The sequence below is a fragment of the Muntiacus reevesi genome, chromosome 1 (assembly GCF_963930625.1).
Source record: "Muntiacus reevesi chromosome 1, mMunRee1.1, whole genome shotgun sequence".
Lineage (NCBI taxonomy): Eukaryota > Metazoa > Chordata > Mammalia > Artiodactyla > Cervidae > Muntiacus > Muntiacus reevesi.
This window is the reverse complement of record NC_089249.1, coordinates 210069460-210089191: the sequence shown is the minus strand read 5'-3', so window position 1 is coordinate 210089191 and position 19732 is coordinate 210069460. Positions and strand designations below refer to the sequence as shown.

Below are 19732 nucleotides of genomic sequence, written 5' to 3'. Positions count from 1 at the left end.
GGGCCCCTCAAATTATGTCACCAGCCCTGGGGTCCTGTAGCAGTGGTGGGCTCCAGCTGGGCAACTCTTGGTGAGACAACTGGCTCCTCAAAAGTTAGTTTCCAAATCTGTAAAATAAGAATAGTTCCTATCTCTTCAGATTTGACTATTTTAGACATAATTCATGTAAAGCGTTTGTCCCAGCACTGGACCCCTTATAAAGCTCAATACTACCAGGTGTTAACTATTAATAATGTTATTTAATTCCGACTCACTCCTTCCTGGTTCTCTGCATGCATATTATACTTCAAACAACCATTTTCACAAGCAGCAGCAAATGTACATCTTGGTTTTGCTTATATGTTCTCTATATAAATTTAAACCTTTTTTCGGTGTGCAGAAAAATATGGCCCTGCTTTAGCTATACAGTGAGGACAGGAAAAATGGTGAATCTAATAAAAGTGCACGTCAAAAGCGCAGAAACCTTCACAAAAGGTAGGTTAAAATTCAGGGCAAAACTAGTGGCTCAAGTGATCCTTTCATAAAGGCTTTCATTCCCATTGAAACAAGAAAAACAAGGTTCTTACAAAGCTGGACCCCTTCTGCAAAAGAATATAAGAAAATCAGCATCTTGAAAAACTTCTGAAGAAGGCAATAACTTGCAGAGCACCCTCTCAGCCACCGGCCCCTGCATGGTTTCCATAGGAACACGGAAATCCGGTACGGCGCATTCAACGCAGGAAGTTATTCTTCGTCACTTCCGCTCTTCTCCTCAAAGTCGCTATACCTTTTACTTACGCGTCGATTTGAGCAGACGGCGGATGCCTTTTGGGCCGCTGAGGCCGCCGTTGGGGGCGTGACGACGCATCCGCCTTCCGGCAGTTACAGTTCACGTGCGGCAGCGGCGGATCTTCTGCTAAGAGCTACCATGACCGAGCCGGGGACTTTGAACCTCAATAATGAGGTGAGCACTGAGGTCTGGAAACGTGTGGGGCTGACCTTTAGGGGGCCTCAGGACGGCTTTTCTGCGTCTTGTGGAAGGGTCTCGGACGAGGTGGGAGGTGCGCCTAACGGCCCAGGTGAATTTTCCGGAACTCTGAGGACTGACAGCCGTAACTCCCCACCCCTACTCTTCCACCTCCTGGTTTCTAGGTGGCTGAAATGTGTTTGGCCGTCGGTTGTCTTGAATTTTTTCCCATGGACCTTGGGAAGATCATTTAATTTCTCTATTCAGTGACCGTCTGTAAAACGAAGTTCATGGTAGTACTTTGCTTGAGTAGCTTTTCCTAGGAAATTGCTCGTCTTGAATGAGACCGTATCGTTTATAAAGATGAATGCTTCCTCAGTACCTCATTTCTTCTTATGGCTTTTGTCCCATTTCTCTGCTTCCATTTGCAGCAAAATTTTAATACTTGCTGCCCCCAAGTTTTCATCTCAGCTCTCTTAAATCCAGTCTTATCAGACAATTGCCCTCATCACCTCCACCATTACGGGTTAATTTCACTAGCTTACCGTTTCTGTCATTATCCCCTTTCTAGCTTCTGGCTCTATTCAAGAAATTCAAAAGTCATCGAAGACTTGAAGTAGGCTGGAAAGCGGGGGTCAGTTGAGAACTTCACAGCTCCAGCAAAGGAGGTTCTTCGTATTTATTCACTGGCTATGTGTCTGCTCTGACCAAGTCACTTTTCATATTACACAATTCTTTAGACATACTTTCTGTTTTTAAGCAACCTGTATTCAGGTAGGAAAGGGTAAGCAGCATCCATCAATGATACAGAATAATGCTCACAGAAAAAAGAGATACTTAGTGCAGAAAAGTTTCCAAAGAAAGCAAAATGAAATGAGTGATATTTCGTCTTGATCTTTAAGGATCTTACACAAGATTGCATTTAGTGATTCAAAGAAGGGGAAAGAAGGCATTCTAGCCCGAGGGACACATAGGCGAACAAAGAATATTTTTGGTGTTAAAAGAAAAAAAGGTAATATAAATATGTCTATGGTTGAGAATTATGTTTTTATATAAAGCATATTAAATTCTCTAAAAGTATGGGGGGGGAAGAGTGGGAGTGGGAAACACCTTGAGTTATACAAGAGTAAAGAACACTCTACTGATTAGAACTTGTGAGATGAAGTAGGAAATAAAGCTAGTGTATTACTGTCTTCAATTCAGTTCAGTCGTTCAGTCATGTCAGACTCTGCAGCCCCATGGACTGAAGCATGCCAGGCTTCCTTGTCCATCACCAACTCCCGGAGTTGACTCAAATTCATGTCCATTGAGTCGGTGTTGCCATCCAACCCTCTCATCCTCTGTCCTCACCTTCTCCTCCCGCTTTCAGCCTTTCCCAGCATCAGCGTCTTTTCAGATGAGTCAGTTCTTTGCATTAGGTGGCCTAAGCATTGGAATTTCAGCATAGCATCAGTCCTTCCAATGAATATTCAGGACTGATTTCCTTTAGGATGGACTGGTTGGACCTTGAAGTCCAAGGGACTCTCCAGCACCACAGTTCAAAAGCATCAACTATTTGGTGATCAGCTGTCTTTATAGTCCAACTCTCACATCCATACATGACTACTGGAAAAACCATAGCTTTGACTAGATGGACCTTTGTTGGCAAAGTAATGTCTCTGCTTTTTAATATGCTGTCTAGGTTGGTCATAACTTTCCTTCCAAGGAGTAAGCGTCTTCAATTTCATGGAGCCCCCCAAAATAAAGTCAGCCACTGATGCCATTGTTTCCCCATCTATTTGTCATGTAATGATGGGACCAGATGCTATGATCTTAGTTTTCTGAATGTTGAGCTTTAAACCAACTTTTTCACTCTCCTCTTTCACTTTCATCAAGAGGCTCTTTAGTTCTTTGCTTTCTGCCATAAGGGTGGTGTCATCTGCATATCTGAGTTTGTTGATATTTCTCCCGGCAATCTTGATTCCAGCTTGTGCTTCATCCAGCCCAGCGTTTCTCATGATGTACTCTGCATGTAAGTTAAATAAGCAGGGTGACAGTATACAGCCTTGACATACCCCTTTCCCTATTTGGAACCAGTTTGTTGTTCCATGTTCGGTTCTAATTGTTGCTTCCTGACCTCCAGATTTCTCAGGAGGCAGATCAGGTATTCCCCTCTCTTGAAGAATTTTCCACAGTTTGTTGTGATCCACACAGTCAAAGTCTTTGGTATAGTCAATAAAGCAGAAGTAGATGTTTTTCTGGAACTCTCATGCTTTTTCTATGACCCAGCGGATGTTGGCAGTTTGATCTCTGGTTCCTCTCCCTGAATCCAGCTTGAACATCTGCAAGTTCATGGTTCATGTGCTGCTGTTCATTTCTGACTTGGAGAATTTTAAGCATTACTTTGCTAGCATGTGAGATGAGTACAATTGTGCAATAGTTTGAGCATTGCCTTTCTTTGGGATTGCAATGAAAACTGACCTTTTCCAGTCCTGTGGCCACTGCTGAGTTTTCTAAATTTGCTGGCCTGTTGAGTGCAGCACTTTCACAGCTTCATCTTTTAGGATTTGAAATGGCTCAACTGGAATTCTGTCACCTCCTCTAGCTTTGTTCGCAGTGATGCTTGCTAAGGCCCACATTACTGTCTTACTGCCAGGTTAGTAAGTCTGGATTTCACTTGACAGTAAACAACAGGGTATATTGAAGAGAACTCTTGAAGGTATTTGGTTTACATTAATACCCGTACGTTAAACTCATGCTAGTTACAGAAAGCATTTGGTGGTCTTTTTTCCCGTTAGATTACAGGTGAGGTATAAAAGCCCTTAATCAGAGTGATGTCCTTGGAAATTCACTGCAAATACTAGTGAGTTTCCCATTTGATTTTGAAATTACTCTGAAGAGTGGTGACAGTCATTTACTCCACTCTTCACTTAAGGTTGTTTCTTTTTCCTTTTAGCCAGTTTCCAGACCTCTTCAGAACAGTTAAAATTTGACCTTTAGGATGTCCTCACCAATTCATCTTGGTATGAGCTAGGTGTCCATTCTTTATGTAACGAGGACTCTTTCTGCGCTGAAAGCATTTGTTTACCTGTTTCTCTCCTTTTGCGTGTGGGTCTATCACCTGCGCCATGTGTGGTTTATGAATGTTTGCTGGATGATTGAATGAACTAATCAAATTAGGAAGTTTATACATCCCATACTGAAGTAAATCTTACATGTTATAATATGAAAGTAGGGGGGAAAAGAGAAAAGAAAGTGGTGATGGTGGAAGAAAAGTGTTATAATTTAAAATTAGTAGGAGAATGACTACAAAGGGAAAAACATATTGCTTACATAAAAATTTAAAAACCCAGGGGGAAGAAATGAGGCAACCAGTTAGAAGAAAAATACAGCAGATATGACAGATAAATGGCTAATGTCATTACTATAAAATAGCTTAATGGAACTTAGAGAAATAATCTCATAAGAAATTGGTTAAAAGAAATGAATTAACATCATTAAGGAAAAAATATATATATGAAAAAGAGTTCAAATTCACTGTTTTCTTTCATGTCTTTCCATTACTTTTTCCCCCTTTTAAAAAAATTTTATTTATTTTGAATTGGAGGAGAATTGCTTTTTAGTGTTGTATTGGTTTCTGCCATACAACAACTAGAATCAGCCCCCTCCCTCGTGAGCCTCCCTCCCACCCCCCATCCGACCCCTCTAGATTTTCCTTCATCCCCACTATCCTACTCCAAGTTATATCTCCCAGAAGAACTACTGTCATTATCTCCCAACTACTTGACCCATCTTCTAATTTCATCTCTGTAGTACAGATGGAGTGCGATCTTAAAAACATGCATAATCATGTGTTTTCTTGCTTAAAATTGATGTGGTTTCCTGTTGCTTTTGGTCAAGACCAATCTAAAGAAGGCCAGTCTCTCCACTGTTACACCACAGCCCTCACCTCCTCAGGCGCTGTACTTAAGCCACACTGGCTTTCCCCGCTGTCAGTCATAGCCCTAGCGTGTGCACAGATTATTTCCATGTGCCCGCCCTTTTATCCATAGCTCCTGTTCCCCTCAGTACATTCTATACTTCTTTGTTGCTTTATCAGGGAAATGGTTCTTGACTTCCATTTACTCCTTTTGTGAGCCTTTGTAGCACTATTTACTTCTTTTTAGCATTTGTAAGAATTGCTTAACATGAGGGGCATGTGAACAGAAGAGATTTCTTATGCCCTCAACCTGACTGAATCTTTGCTCACCATCATATCCTCAGTGCCTGTGTGTTGACTGAGTAACTTGAGACATCATTTTTTTGATCCTTGATAACTGAATAATTAGCTCTCCTATAACTGAGATTGAGGAAGATTTCAGGGATCATATAACTGCCTGAAATTATGTGCAATTTGTTGCACTTATGCCTGTCTCTGGGTGGCAGAGGTTTTGTCATATTTGCAAAAATTTGTAAATTTCTGGTATTATCTTCGAAATATTGATACTCATATCTGTGGTTAATTTGATTGGAATCCTTTTTCCATAATTTTTAGTTTTAGTCTTTTCTTTTAAAAACTTCTGTGGCCAGCTAATTTACAGTATATTTAATTTCCCAGGATGTCTTTTGTGAAAATAAAAGCCTGACTGCAGACATAACTATTATATTATGCGAACTTTCAATGTATTCAGCCCTAATTCTTTTTTTCTCCCCCAATCATTTTCCAAGGCTGACAGCTGACAGTTACAGAACACTTGCTGACTCTAGGTTCTTAAAATATTATTTCTTAAAAAAAAAAAAAAAAATATTATTTCTTCTGAAATAATATAAACTCCTACTGTTACTTTTTTAAAAAATAAAATAATCACTTTTTACTTAATCTTATGGTTATTTGTTGCGTATTTTATCTTCAAACATACTCATGTGGACTTTGAAGAGAGAATATTTAACTGATTTATTATAGTAGCTTCCCTAATCTTTAACATAGTTCCTTGTGTATTGGTAATAATAAGTACTATATACTTGCTGGGCAGATAAAAGTATGAATAGCTCAACTTGAATCACTTAATGTTCAAATGAGGGGGAGAAATCTGCTAAATGTAAACTTTTTTGTCCCTTTCCATTAGAACCAGAAAAGGGATGTATAATTGAAAACAGTAGTGCCAAGGCATTTAATGGATAAAGAATTTGCGAATCTAGAGCTGGATTTTCTCTAGTCATTTGTTTCTTTAGGCTGAAGTGATATAAAAATGAAAATTAGAAGGTGAAACATTCTGATCAGGTAAAGTACTTAAATTGCACAGGAGGACCAAGGGCTTCTATATGAAACTGACATTATTTTATTCTTGATAGCAGATTATCAAGGAGTATATTAGAAAATTGCTTTCCATGTCCTTTAAGATAGTAGAAACTAAAATGCCAGAGAACAAGCCGATTTGCAAAGATTATTGTCAAAAAACTGGTTTTGTGTATATTTTTGAAGTTATAAAGCTCCAGTTTCATAATTAAATATGTGATACTTTTTAAATAATTCTTTACTGAAATACTAAACAAGGGTCGGTCATAAGAGAATCATTTTCTGTTCAGTTCTTTAACAGTTCTAGGAAATTATGCTAGGTGGCAGCATATACTCAATCATGATTAAGTTGTAGACAATCACCAAGCACTCTAGAATTTTTAATTGTTGCTCATCAGAAATAAAAGATATAATTCAGTAATAAGATATCATCCAGTTGGTCAAATTAGAAGTCCTCTGTATAAAGCTGTAGTTAATGTTATTAACTATGAAATAGTTCAAATGTATGGGAAAATGATACAAAAAATATCTACTTCCTATATTTAGCAAATATCAGTATGTTACCATATCATAATGCTTGATTCCACCTACCTTCCTGTCCACATTAGGAGTAATCATTACTCATTCTGTGTGTTTCCTCATATGTATTTTATAATTTTTGTAACATATACCTATATTCATAATCAGTGTATAGTATTACACTTTACATGTGTGATATTGTACTGTATAAATGCAGTATCATACTATGTATCATTCTAAAAGTTACTTTTTCACCTAACAGTATTTTCAGAGTTCATCCATAATACATACAGATCCCTGAGTTGATCTAACTTTGTTTATATCCAGTATTTTCTCTCTTATGCAACATTTTGTAAGAATGCCACATTGAGTAGTCTTGTCCATAGCCTTTTTCTATAGCTGGAGGTATGTCTTCTGGACAGATTCCTGGAAGTGGGATTTTTGTGAGATATTGCCAGTTTCCCCCAGAAGCAGTACACCAATTTGCATTCCAACCAGCAATGCATGAGTGCCTGCTCAAAGTCTCACAAGCAGAATGTGTTACATTATTTTGTTTTTGCCAGTCTGACAGGTGAAAGATGAAAGTGAAAGTCACTAAGTCGTGTCTGATTCTTTGCGACCCTGTGGACTATACAGTCCGTGGAATTCTCCAGGTCAGAATACTGGAGTGGGTAGCCTTTCCCTTCTCCAGGGGATCTTCCCAACCCAGGGATCGAACCCAGGTCTCCTGCATTGCTGGTGAGTTCTTTACCAGCTGAGCCACAAGGAAAGCCCAAGAATACTGGAGTGGGTAGCCTATCCCTTCTCCAGCAGATCTTCCTGACCCAGGAATTGAACCAGGGTCTCCTGCATTGCAGGTGGATTCTTTACCAACTGAGCTATCAGGGAAACCCTAAGTAATGAGTAAACAGAAGTTTTAATGTGTCTTACAAAACAGAGGGATACTCAGATTTTTCTTGGCACTGCAAACTTCTCCAGAGCAGCTGTATCTTTGAATAATTGTTTTCTAATAACCGTGTGTTTTTGTTATAAATTAATTCATATATTATGTAAACAAAGTGTAAGCAATGTACTATTTTAGATCAACGCAAGACATCTATATGTATTACGGATAAACTCTGAAAATACTGTTAGGTGAAAAGGTAACTTTTAGAATGATACATAGTATGATACTGCATTTATACAGTATGATATGTGGGCTTCACTGGTGACTCAGACGGTTAAGCATCTGCCTGCAAAGAGGGAGACCTGGGTTTGATCCCTGGGTCAGGAAGATCCCCTTGAGAAGGAAATGGCAACCCACTCCAGCACTCTTGCCTGGAAAATCCCATGGACGGAGGAGCCTGGTAGGCTACAGACCATGGGGGAGACTGCCCATGGGGTCGCAAAGAGTCAGACATGGCTGAGTGACTTCACTAATTCATATATATAGCAAAGTTACTACATTACCAAATGAGGTTGACTAATTGACTGACTAGCAGATAGCCAACTAGGAATCATTTCAAATAACATTTACATTTGCCACAGCAAGGGTTTTTAGCTGCATGATTCAATTAGTTGTTGGGCTGTGATAACATGTATCCCCATAATTGAGTTATTCCAGTCCAAATTGGAGTTCCCAAGGCTCTGAGCTGGGGAACCTTTCTCTGGAATCTTCTTGATTCAGATGCTGGCAGCTTTTGTTCTTTGTGTTTCCCTTTCCTGTGTTTATATTGAGTCTTGCCCATATGTTCACATGGTCTTTTTCCAAGCAAGTATATTAGCTTTTCATTTAATTATCATAATTTTTCTACTGCCTACATAAGGGTTGATCCAGGTTGCATTACTGTGTTCAGATTTCACCAGGTTAAGGAGGGCATCTCTGTGCCTAGTTTCTAGGTGATACCTCACTTTCAGTGCGTGTGTTTTCTGCAGATGTGGATGTTTGTGTGTCAACTCTTCTTGTGCTCTTGCAGTTATTGAAGGCATTCTTTTGCAGCTTAGAAGCACTCAGTGTGGGCTTTCCAGTCTTGGTAACGATGAACTACAGAGTTTTGTCCTTCAGTTTTTGACTTCACACTCTTTTACTTCTTTTTCATTGTGTCTCTTTCCTGTCAGCACATTTCATTATTATTCCTGTTTTGTCCTTTCTCACTTTATTTCTCCTTCCTTTTTTTCCTCCTGAACAGTATTATACTCTTTTCACATTTGTAACAATCACAGTTATGTTTGCTTTTGGTTAAAGAATTCACCAAAGTGTGTTGCCCTTAAGCAGTACATTGGCCTTCTGACAGTACTGAGTGTTTTAGGACTATCTGTTGATGTCTGGGATATCTGTCAACCAGCTTCATAATTCCTGGGTGACAAATGAATTGGCAACCTTTTAAATTCTAAGTAAAGAGCTACTGGTAGCTGTTTGCCAGTTGTGTAAAAATAAATTTAAATGCTTTTAGAAAGCTAAGTGAGACAAACAGTGTGAGGAAAATAAAAGTAATAATTTCATTTTTATATGAAGTGAATATATGTATTTTTTTAGTATACTGTACTTACCAAATAACTGAAAAAGTTAATAGGCTAAAAAAGCATTTTTTGGCATCGGCATGAAACTAAGCACATGAAGCATCCCCTTTGCTTTTCAGAATTCCCTTATGCAGTAATGACAAACATAGTGCTTCTTAAATTGGAGTTTTAAAGTTGGAGTCTAGCTTTCCCATGACTGGAATGTAACTGAGGAAGCAGTTCTGCTTCCTGCAGTTTATTAGTTGAGTTTGGTTAACAGCAGTTAGCAAATGGTTAATCTTTCCCTGCACCTGCAGGGTACAGCAATTGGAAACATTTGTTAATATATTTTAATGCATAATTTATCACTTGCTATTCATTTTATGAATGACTTGACTTTCAGAAATGGATCATAATCCACTATTTGGCTGCTTATGAAATGTAACAGTCCATTTTTCCACTTAAACCTGATATCAGTGACTTTTTGTTTATGCAGGTATGATTTTTTTTTTCCTAAATCTAGCTTTGAAACAGATTCTAAAGAGGTTCATGTAGATAGTGGAAATCTGATTATGTTCTGTTAAAATATTATTTTTTAGAGACAGTGAACAATCATGAGAGTATTGCTTCTTTTCTGTTCATTTACTTAACAAATATTTATTGACCACCTATTGTATGTCATCTGCTATGCTGACTGTTAAGATACAATGTTGAATAAAACCAGATATTTTACTTTCATGGAATTTATAGGCTAGTGGGAGAAAGACACATTAAGCATTATCAGATTAAAAGTAAACTATTAAGACAAAGGTCATGAAAATTTTAGAAGCACTTTTTGACCCTCTGAGGGAGGCCAGGAGACACTTTACTGAGAAATGACAATTAGGCCAAATCAGATAAGATGTTAACAAGCTAACATGAGGAGAAAGAGTATTCCTAACAGAGAAGACAGCAGATGTAAAGATTGGTGGTAGTTGTAAGCGTGGTGAGAATGAACTAAAAGATGGTGCTTGTGGCCATCCTAAGAACAGTTGAAACCACTGAAGAGAGTTAAGTAAAGGTGTTACATCAGATCTAAGTGTTAAAAAATGTATTCTGATTGAGTTGTGGATAACTGACTGGAGAAGGACAAGAATGGAAATTGAGAGACTAGTTGACAGTAACTCAGCCGAGAGAGCCAAGAAAGTCAAGATAGAAGGGAAAATGGTACAATTTGGGAGATAATTAGGAAATAAAATTATTAGGACTTAGTAATAGATTCATTGTGAGGGATTTAGAAATGAAAGTTAGGTTTATAATTGAAAAGATTGTTCTAGTCCCTTAAGTATGAAAGACCAAAAAAGAGATCCAGTTGAGAGTGAGAAGCATGGGTTCAGTGTGAGTTGGAGATGTCTTTAAGCATACGTGAAATGTTAAGTAGGCAGTTACACATTCAGGTCTGGAGCTAAAGTGGAGATCTCACCTGATGGTAGAAATTTTTGAGTCATCTTTCTTAGGTGGCAAATTAAAATTGCATATACATATAAGATCACTTAGGGCTAAAAAATGTATCTTGAAAAGAAGAGCTGGCCTAATCAGTTCAAGACTGATTAGAGATGGATGTATCTTCAAAGAAGACAAAGATAAAGTAGCTAGAGAGGAAGAAGGAAAGCCAAAATAAGTATTCTGGTATACAAGCCAAAGGGGAGTATTTTAAGAAGGAGAAAGTATTCATCAGTATCAAATGCTGCTGAGATTCCAAGCAAAATAAGTCTGAAAAATTCCTGTTGGCTTCAAGGACTTTTAGAAGTCATTTGTGTCTTTGTGACAGCATTTAGTAGACTGGTGGAAATGGAAATTAAACTGGAATTATGTGGCATGCATATATGGAGTGATCTGTTTGAACATCTCTAAAAAACCTGACTCTGGGGCAGTTGAAGAGAGGATGCTTCTGTAAACTTTGTAGTGAGGTTGTTTTGTTTCTGTTTTTGATGAAAATGACTCAAGCATGATCAGAAATCAGTGCGGACAAGGGGCGGGGAGGGGTGTGGGGGATGGATTGGAAAATTGGAACTGACATAGATAAACTACCATGTGTAAAATAGATAGCTCATGGAAACCTGTTGTGTAGCACAGGGAGCTAAGCTCAGTGCTCTGTGATGACCCAGATGGGTGGAATGGGGGGAGGGATCTCCAAAAGGAAAGGGAATATATATATATATATATACACACACACACACACACACACACACACACACGTAACTGACTCACTTTGTTGTACACCACTAACACAGCATTGTAACGCAACTGTACCCCAATTTTAAAAAAATGTGTGAGAAACACACACTTAAGAGATTGACAGTCCTAGAGTAAATGCATAGTTTGCAGTGAGCATTCTAGGAAGGCAGAAAAGGATGGGATACAAAATACAGTTAGAAGATTAACCTCAGAAAAGTTTAGTAATATTTCTTATATTGTAACTTTATTAAGTGCTTCCCAGGTGGCTCAGTGGTAAAGAATCTGCCTGCCAGTGCATAAGCCACAGGAGACATGGGCTTAATCCCTGGGTCAGGAATTGGAGGAGGAAATGACAACCCACTCCAGTATTATTGTCTGGAAAATCCCATGAACGGAGAAACCTGGCGGGCTATAGCCCTTTGGGTCACAAAGAGTTGGATATGATTGAGCATGCACATAACTTTATTAATAGAGGGGGATGGGTGATGCAAGTAAATTTACATTCATGATAGTAGAAAGATGATGGTTCCCATGGTTCCCATCTGATGTTTATTTTCTTCATGAAATTGAGAAAGAGAGGAAGAGAGAGGTTAGATGTTTTAGGAAAGCAGGCACAGATTTAGAATAATGATTGTAAAGTGAATTGACCAAAGTATGTATTTATGTATAATAAGAAGTGTAAGAACTCATTCGAGATTACTACTGGAGATTACTAGATTACTAGATCCATTACTAGATGAATATCTAGTAGATAGAGTATCTTAAATGTTTCCTGGCTCTTGAGTACTGTGATAAAGAACTCAGAATATTGTCTTTATCCAGGATTCACTAACCAGAGGGATGAGTATAATATATTGATTGGCAAGTGTTGGTTATGTACCTAAACTAGATAAGAGAAGGAAAATTGAAAAGGACTAATCATTTGAGGAAAAGTATAGGAGTCAGTGAACTGGCAGCTCCAGTGAAATCGAACACCTTTTGTGGTGGCTGGGGTTGAACATGCAAGCTGAAAGAAGTTTTGATCTCAGTGTATAGAATCTGAATTGATGGTTTTAGAAATGGAATAATTATGAACAATGGCAGGGCCTGTAGTATGACTGTGAAAGTGGGTGGCTATGATGGAATAGGTTAAGCCATTAGAAAGGAGGAAGTCAAGGAATGAGGTTATAATATTGGGTGGATTATTCAAGTGGACATCTGCATCACCCAGAATAATGGCAAAACTTATGGTGGAGAGAAATTGTAGGTTGGTCGCCCATATTATCAATGAATAAGGGGATGAATGATATTAATGAAGGGCAAAAAAGTAACAGCTAAATACAAGAGCCTTGTAAAAACAGAATGATGTTGCTACTGTTATTTTGGCAACAAGAATTTGAGAATTGTACATGTCAAACACTCTTACAAGGTACAGAAAACATTATGTAAATATTGCAAGGGCCCTGCCCTTCAGGAGAGTATAGAAAAAGAACACTTAGGGGCAATTAGTGACAGTACAGTGGTAGGTGCTGCCTATAGGCATAGTGGGAACTCCAGGGATAGAATGGTTATCTTACTGAAGAAGTCTTTGAAGATTTCACAGCAATGAGTATATCCAAACTGAATTTCATGTAGTTCTTAAAGTGGAGAATGGGGTGAAGGACATTACAGGAGGCATTATATATGTATGTCTCTTAACAGTAATAGAGAAAACATGAACTCAAAACGGTAGCATCCCATTGCGGTAAGTACTGTTGTAACATGTAGTTGTTTATCATTAGAATATTTCTCTTTCTTGGCCAACGGTTTTTGGGGTTTTTTTGTTTCTTTTTTGATTCTTAGAGCTCAACATTGTTCTCTAATGGGGTAATTTAAAGTGTCTGTGTGTGCCTGCATGGTGCCTGCCCTTCTGTTTTTCAAGTTATGCTTAAAATGATTTGTTAAATATAAATGAAAGGGATGTGCTAAAAATAAGTAAAATAAAATCACTTTCATGCATTTGCTTTTGTTAATGCAAATGTTTTCAGTACATTAAATTCCTACAGTTTATAGGTGAAGCTTTGTTTTAAGCTGCAAGGATTTAGAGATAAATATGATGGTTTCTGATCTCAGCAAGTTCACAGCTTATTATGTGCCAAACCCAACAAGATATAAGTGTAATTTAAAACACTAGCCACTGGGAATGCTGTGTTTTGTTTTGTGTTTTAAATCATAAGATGTTTCTTGTAAGTCCTCATACAATTGTTTAGAATGTTGATTTATTTCTTATTCCTTCTCTGTTTTGTAAGAAGTTAGATTTCATCAAGCTATAAATACAGTTAAACGAAACTTGGCCAAGGTGGCAGGCATATTCTGTATTATTAGTATTCACTATAAGGTATATTCTCTCTTGAATAAGACTCTCTAATTTTGGCTTTATTCCTTGAAGGTTGTGAAGATGAGAAAAGAAGTGAAGAGAATCCGAGTTTTGGTTATCCGAAAACTTGTCAGGAGTGTTGGCAGACTGAAGTCTAAAAAGTTAGTCATTTAACATTATGGTCCTGTGACTAATAAAATGTCAAAAGTTGTTTTTGTTCAGTATTTACAAAAGTTGAGGGTGGGACTTAGAGGAGTAAGTGGTAGTCTGAATCAATTATGAAGATTTTATATCAGCATATTCCTTGAATTGCTGAATAATTTGAAATATTTAGTACCTTTTGGAAATATTTGTCAAAACACTGTGTTCCATTTAATTTTTTGGAACAAAATAATGTTCTATATTTTTGGTATCACTAGTATGAGAACAAAAGTATGTTATTTATACTTCTTATGCTTTAAGCATGAATACTTACAAAGTCTTCAAATGTGTTTTGTTTCTGGTTAATTTCTTGTTTTTGTGTGTGTGTTTCATAAGGTAGCTCTCCTCTGATACAATTATATATTTAATTTCTTTAGATATTTATTTAATTCCAGAAAACAAATTTTCATTTAATTATATCCAAGCTTATTGCTTACATGAAATGCAAAGTGCTGTTAATTGACTGGAAAGTATTATTTGGCTTTCCTATTAAGGAATTAGAAGACAAGCTATCAGTGATAATGTCATTAATATAATGCCAAAATCTTGGATTTGTTGATGGAGTTGGGGTGTGTGTTGGATGGGGGAAAGGGCAGTGCAGGATGACAGAATGCTTGTTATTTAGAAATATTAAGCTTTTCCAAAAGAAATGGAAAGACTTTTTATTATGATACTAGTCTCAAATAAATCCTTTTTCTGGCTACATATCGTATAATGTGTCTTTTGCAGGGGTACCGAAGATGCACTGTTAAAAAACCAAAGACGAGCACAACGACTGCTCGAAGAAATTCATGCCATGAAGGTGAGAACTTGTGTGGAGCTGTGTGCATGTGTGTTTCCATGTCTCCTGTCAGCTGCGTTTTGTTCATGTGTGTTTGGTGTTATTTATTGACTATAATGTGAGTCGGCTAAGGCTTGTTTATGTGGATCTGTTTGGTGAAGAATGTAGCACTACATTTAGAAAATTGGATTTGTTTGCATTATTTTATGTTTTTACTGAAGTTGTTAAAGTACTAGATTAACTTGAGTCAAAACTGCCAGATTAAACTCACCTATATTTAATAATGCTTCATGCCTAAGGTTTTTATTTTTACTAAAAGTTTAGGCATGAGGTCTAAGTTAAGTTCCTGTTGTTTGGTAATGTGGATGGCGATATTGGTGGCTGACATCATGCTTTGCCTATTGCCAGCTCAATAAATTTTTGTGTGGTGGCGTCACCATTTTATTCAGCTCTGTAGTAACTTGAAATAAAATTAGTATTGGACCAAAATGATCCGTATTTTCGTTTCTTTCAGCCAGACTCTTTGCTAGCATAATTTTTAGGTCTTCTCACTGTTCTTTGTGGAAACTTTCATTTACCAAATGACATACTATTAAATGTCTGGAAGACTGTTTTATTGAAGAACTTAAAAACAACATTTGGTACCAGCAATTACCTTAATTGCAGGGTCATTTTGCATGTATGTTTGACTATTACATTTTGGTAGAACTTCTAAGTTTTGAGATAGATAAAAGAGCAAGAGAAATCTCTAACAATATTTTAATTGAATTAGATTGTTAAAACTTCTTACTGTTTTTTCCTTTTGAAAGGATGATAAAGTGTCCTATAAGACAAAGTTACCATAGTTAATCTGAAGAGAAACAGATGTAGGACATGATTCTTTGGTGTGAGTTATGATTTTTGTGACTTTTTTCCCTTAATTTGTATTGTTTTTCACAGGACCATAAAATTCATGGAATCCATTTGATATGTCATAAGTTTTAATACTCTTACTGTACAGCCATTCATTCAAAATACTCTATATTTGACTCTTAATTATTATTTGTATTGCTTTGTTTTATGTATCATTTAGACTTTTTTTTTCCATGAAATTCCTATGAGAAATAAAATCTTTAGAGATTTTTGAGGATAACACTAAGGTAAGAAGTTATGATTTGTGCTGTTGTCTTTCACTTTCTCTTAACCAAGCTCCTTACTAAATTACATTCCTTACCTAAATTTTTCCCTGTAATTTCTTCTGAATAGTCATTTTTGTAGTCCTAAATTATTCAGAGGCTTTGAGCTACTATATAATTGCTGATTTTATTTCACTGTGGAAAGGATGGATTATATACAGTAAGCCTCTGTGCATTGTATCAGGAGTTTAGAAACAAAAGATATTCTTTAATATTTAAAATACATCCCTTCCATAACTCAATAATGAATTTAGTTAATTAGAAACAAAGTTGTCCTATTTGATCTATATGTGAAACTTGTTTTCTGTAATTCTTAAATCTCATCAGCAGTAGAAAATCAGACTCACTGATAAAGTTTATAGGTTTACGAGATTACTGTCGTGATTATAATTTTTGCTTGTTTCTGTTTTTCCTTGTGTTTATAAAAGACCACTATGGAATTGTTGCCTCCTAGAAAGCTAAAATTCATTGCCGGATATAGTCCTTAAATTCATAAAATTAATAGTATATATATTTCTTGAGTCAATGTCAGTGGTTAGGATGGTTTAATTTGGATACTCTTCCTTCAACTTTCACAATGCTGTTTAAAAACTGAATTAAATCTATATATAAAAACCAGAAAAAGAGTAAGTCTCTATGTTTGCTTTCCTTACATGTCAAATTTCATTCTTCAGTTATGGTTCTTTTACAAAGTTGGTCTACTTTCTAAAAGAAGCAAATACATAAAACATTTTTAATTTGAAAGATCATTTGTAATTTCTTAAGGGAATGTTTTATCATGTACACAGGAGTATCAAAGAAATAGTCCCAAAACAGAAAGCTCACAGTCTCAATTAAATTTGAAGAAAAACCTTTTCTTACTCATTTTTCCAGATGAATTTTTTCCTTGGCTCATATACCACTACATTTTTATGGTCTTGTCCTATACTTGCTTTCTATGATAATAGGGTATTTTGTTGCAAGAGGACTTCCTTAAGAAGAAAACCTGAGATATTTTTAGAAATAGGAGTTTGTTTTTTCTGGTCAAGGAAAAAAGTTGCCTGGTCTTTATGATGCTATAAAATGATAGATTCCAGTTTTATAGCCTGTATTGTATGAATGTGAAAGAAATCTTTCTGCCTTTCTAATGGTATTCACACTTTTAACTTTGATTCTGATATATATACACTGGCTTCTGAAACAGTTGCTTTCTCTTTGGATATTAAGGTAGCTTTTTGACTTTGACAGATCTCCAGGTTATTTAGCTAGAGAAGGAGATGGTAAAATTAAAGCATAGAATGAAATTAATAAAAATGTACAAGAAATCTTTTTTCTCAATAATAAGGGTTAAGTAACTAGCTTTTATTATTTACTATGTGCCAGGCACTGTATTATGTGTTTTATATTCACTGTCTTGTGGGGTAGATATTATCTCCATCTTACAGAATAGGAAGCAGGCTTAGAGAAGTTCAGCAGCTTGTTCTCAGTCAAATAGTTGTTAGGTAATGATCTGGTTATAACTAACTATAAAGTTGATAGTGTTAGCCATTTCACTATACTCCTTCATTAAAATGAGAACTTCTGAAATATATGTAGACTCTGTCTCCTAAAGATTGGATGCGTTAGTGTTAGTCGCTCAGTCATGTCCAACTCGTTGCAACCCCATAAACTATAGCCCACCAGGCTCCTGTGTCATGGGATTTCCCAGGGGAGAGTACTGGAGTGAGTTGCCATTTCCTCCTCTAGGGGATCCTCCTGACCCAGGGATCGAACCTGAGTCTCCTGCATTGGTAGGCAGAGTCTTTACCATACCATCTGAGCCACCAGGAAAGAGGTAATATAATAAATATGAAACTTGCTCTCTAATGAAAAAAGGTCCAAAGATGTGTGATAAGTTTTCAGATTCTTTATTTCCTCACAGCTCAATATACCCAGGTAACTTTTCTTTTTCACTTCTCTGAGGCCATTAATTTTCCTCATGCTGAATATTCATATACAATGATAATTTATATGCGAGATCTTGCTCTGTTTGCTACTCTTCTCTGTGTTTGCTACTCTTCTCTTCTTCACCTTTTGTTCCATTCTTTTTCTATTTTTGCATGTTTCAGTCTCTTATTAAAAGTATCCTTTGTGCTTTATCAGCTGTTAGAATTGCTTTGTCTTGTGCTCCATCATGGCCTGTTTCTAAGTTATATACAACTTATACCCAGATTTTCAGCTACACATTAAACTCCATCATCTTCTTTTCCCTGAGTTTCTTCCCACCAGAAAAGTGAACAGATGGCAAGGCAGCTGTTTTAATTCTTCCCTCTCTGATTTGTAAAAATATGTCTTTTTGCAGTTTTTTTCTTTTTGTATTTCCCTCTAACTTTTTGGAAAATATTTCAAAACTAAAGGAAAATTGTAATGTTATGGTGTAATAATAATAATACATTGTATCACATACATGTTTATCCCTTACTGGCAATGGTGAGTTCCAAACACTTGGTTTAGATGTTGTCTGACAGACTCCTCCCTTTTAAAGGCTTCTTTTTCTGTTTCAGCATTTGTTAACTCATTTGTAAGATGGTAACTTTGAGACTATGTGAATATCCTGTGGTGTTTTCACCCAGTGACTGATGTTCTGTGACTGAATCAGTTAACAGTTTTTATTGTTTCTGTTTCTTTGCTGAGATTTTTTTGTTTTTAATTTCTCTCATACGATTTTAATCCATTAAAAGGATTTTTTTTTTTAGCATCATAGGATAGGGATAATAGCCATTTTTGCATGTGGAGAGGAAAATATGGTTGTTTTTCTTGGTTCTGCATCTGCTGAGTAATTTGAGGGGTGTTTTTGCTTGTTTTGTTTTTGCCTGTGCTCTGCAACATGCTGCAGTATCTTGATTTCCTCATCAGGGATCGAACCCATGCCCCTGCAGTGGAAGCATGGAGTCCTAACCACTGCACTGCCAGGGAAGCACCATATGCTGGGTAATTCTGAATTGTACTCTGAACATTACAAACATTAAACAGTAGAGATTCAAGGTTTGGTTTTTCTTCTCCAGTGAATGGTGGCTTTTTCAGTTAACTTTTGGAGTAGGCTTTAATTTCAAACTATGGTTCAGCTGGTAAAGTTTCTGCCTGCAATGTGGGAGACCTGGGTTCGATCCCTGGGTTGCAAAGATCCCCTGGAGAAGGGAAAGGCTACCCACTCCAGTATTCTGGCCTGGAGAATTCCATGGACTGTATAATCCATGGGTTCGCAGAGTCGGACATGACTGAGTGACTTTCACTTTCACTTGAATTTCAAGCAGTGTTTCTTGGATAGCACCTCTAGCTTCAGTTCAGATCTTTTGCCTTTTGGTGAGATGAACTGAATCTGTTTCTTTGATGAGTTGTTCAAGTTTCAGAACCCCTTCTATGGTTGGTTCCATCTCTTCGGGGTTTCCCCTACTCTCTCAGCGGGTAATGCACCCATGCTTCACTGTCCATGTGTTCCTTGGCCACTGCTCCTGAAGCATGAACTGCAGTTAGTTTTAGGTTACGTTCTGAAGACATGGTGACTTATTTGTAGTGCTTTCCATCTTTACTCCTAGTGCGCTTTGACACTGCATCAGATCCTGCCTTCTTTCATTTACTCTACTTTACCTTCAGAGAGGATTTTTTGTAGTGTGCCCAGTTTTCATTTTTGCTTTATTTTGTTTTTTGAAGGAAGGATTAATCATGTTATCTGCTAGTACCTTGGTCTGTCATTCCCAGAAATGGAAGTAGCCAAAGTTCAGAGTAATTGTAAATTGCTAAAGAAGAGGACTGAGCACCCCACAACACTGTAAGTGTAGATCTTTGAGAGATAGAATAAATAGACTGA

At 37.0% G+C, this 19732-nt stretch overlaps 1 protein-coding gene across 1 annotated transcript in view; it reads left to right on the top strand.

The window, feature by feature from the left end:
* Positions 1 to 797: 797 nt before the first annotated feature.
* Positions 798 to 19732, top strand: part of SRFBP1 (serum response factor binding protein 1) — a 66311-nt gene continuing 47376 nt past the window's right edge. Inside the window, exons 1-3 of the mRNA XM_065918217.1 lie at positions 798 to 943; positions 13822 to 13910; positions 14680 to 14752. Coding sequence (XP_065774289.1) covers positions 908 to 943; positions 13822 to 13910; positions 14680 to 14752 — 198 coding nt within the window. The 5' untranslated portion in view covers positions 798 to 907. The remainder of the gene's footprint in view (positions 944 to 13821; positions 13911 to 14679; positions 14753 to 19732) is intronic.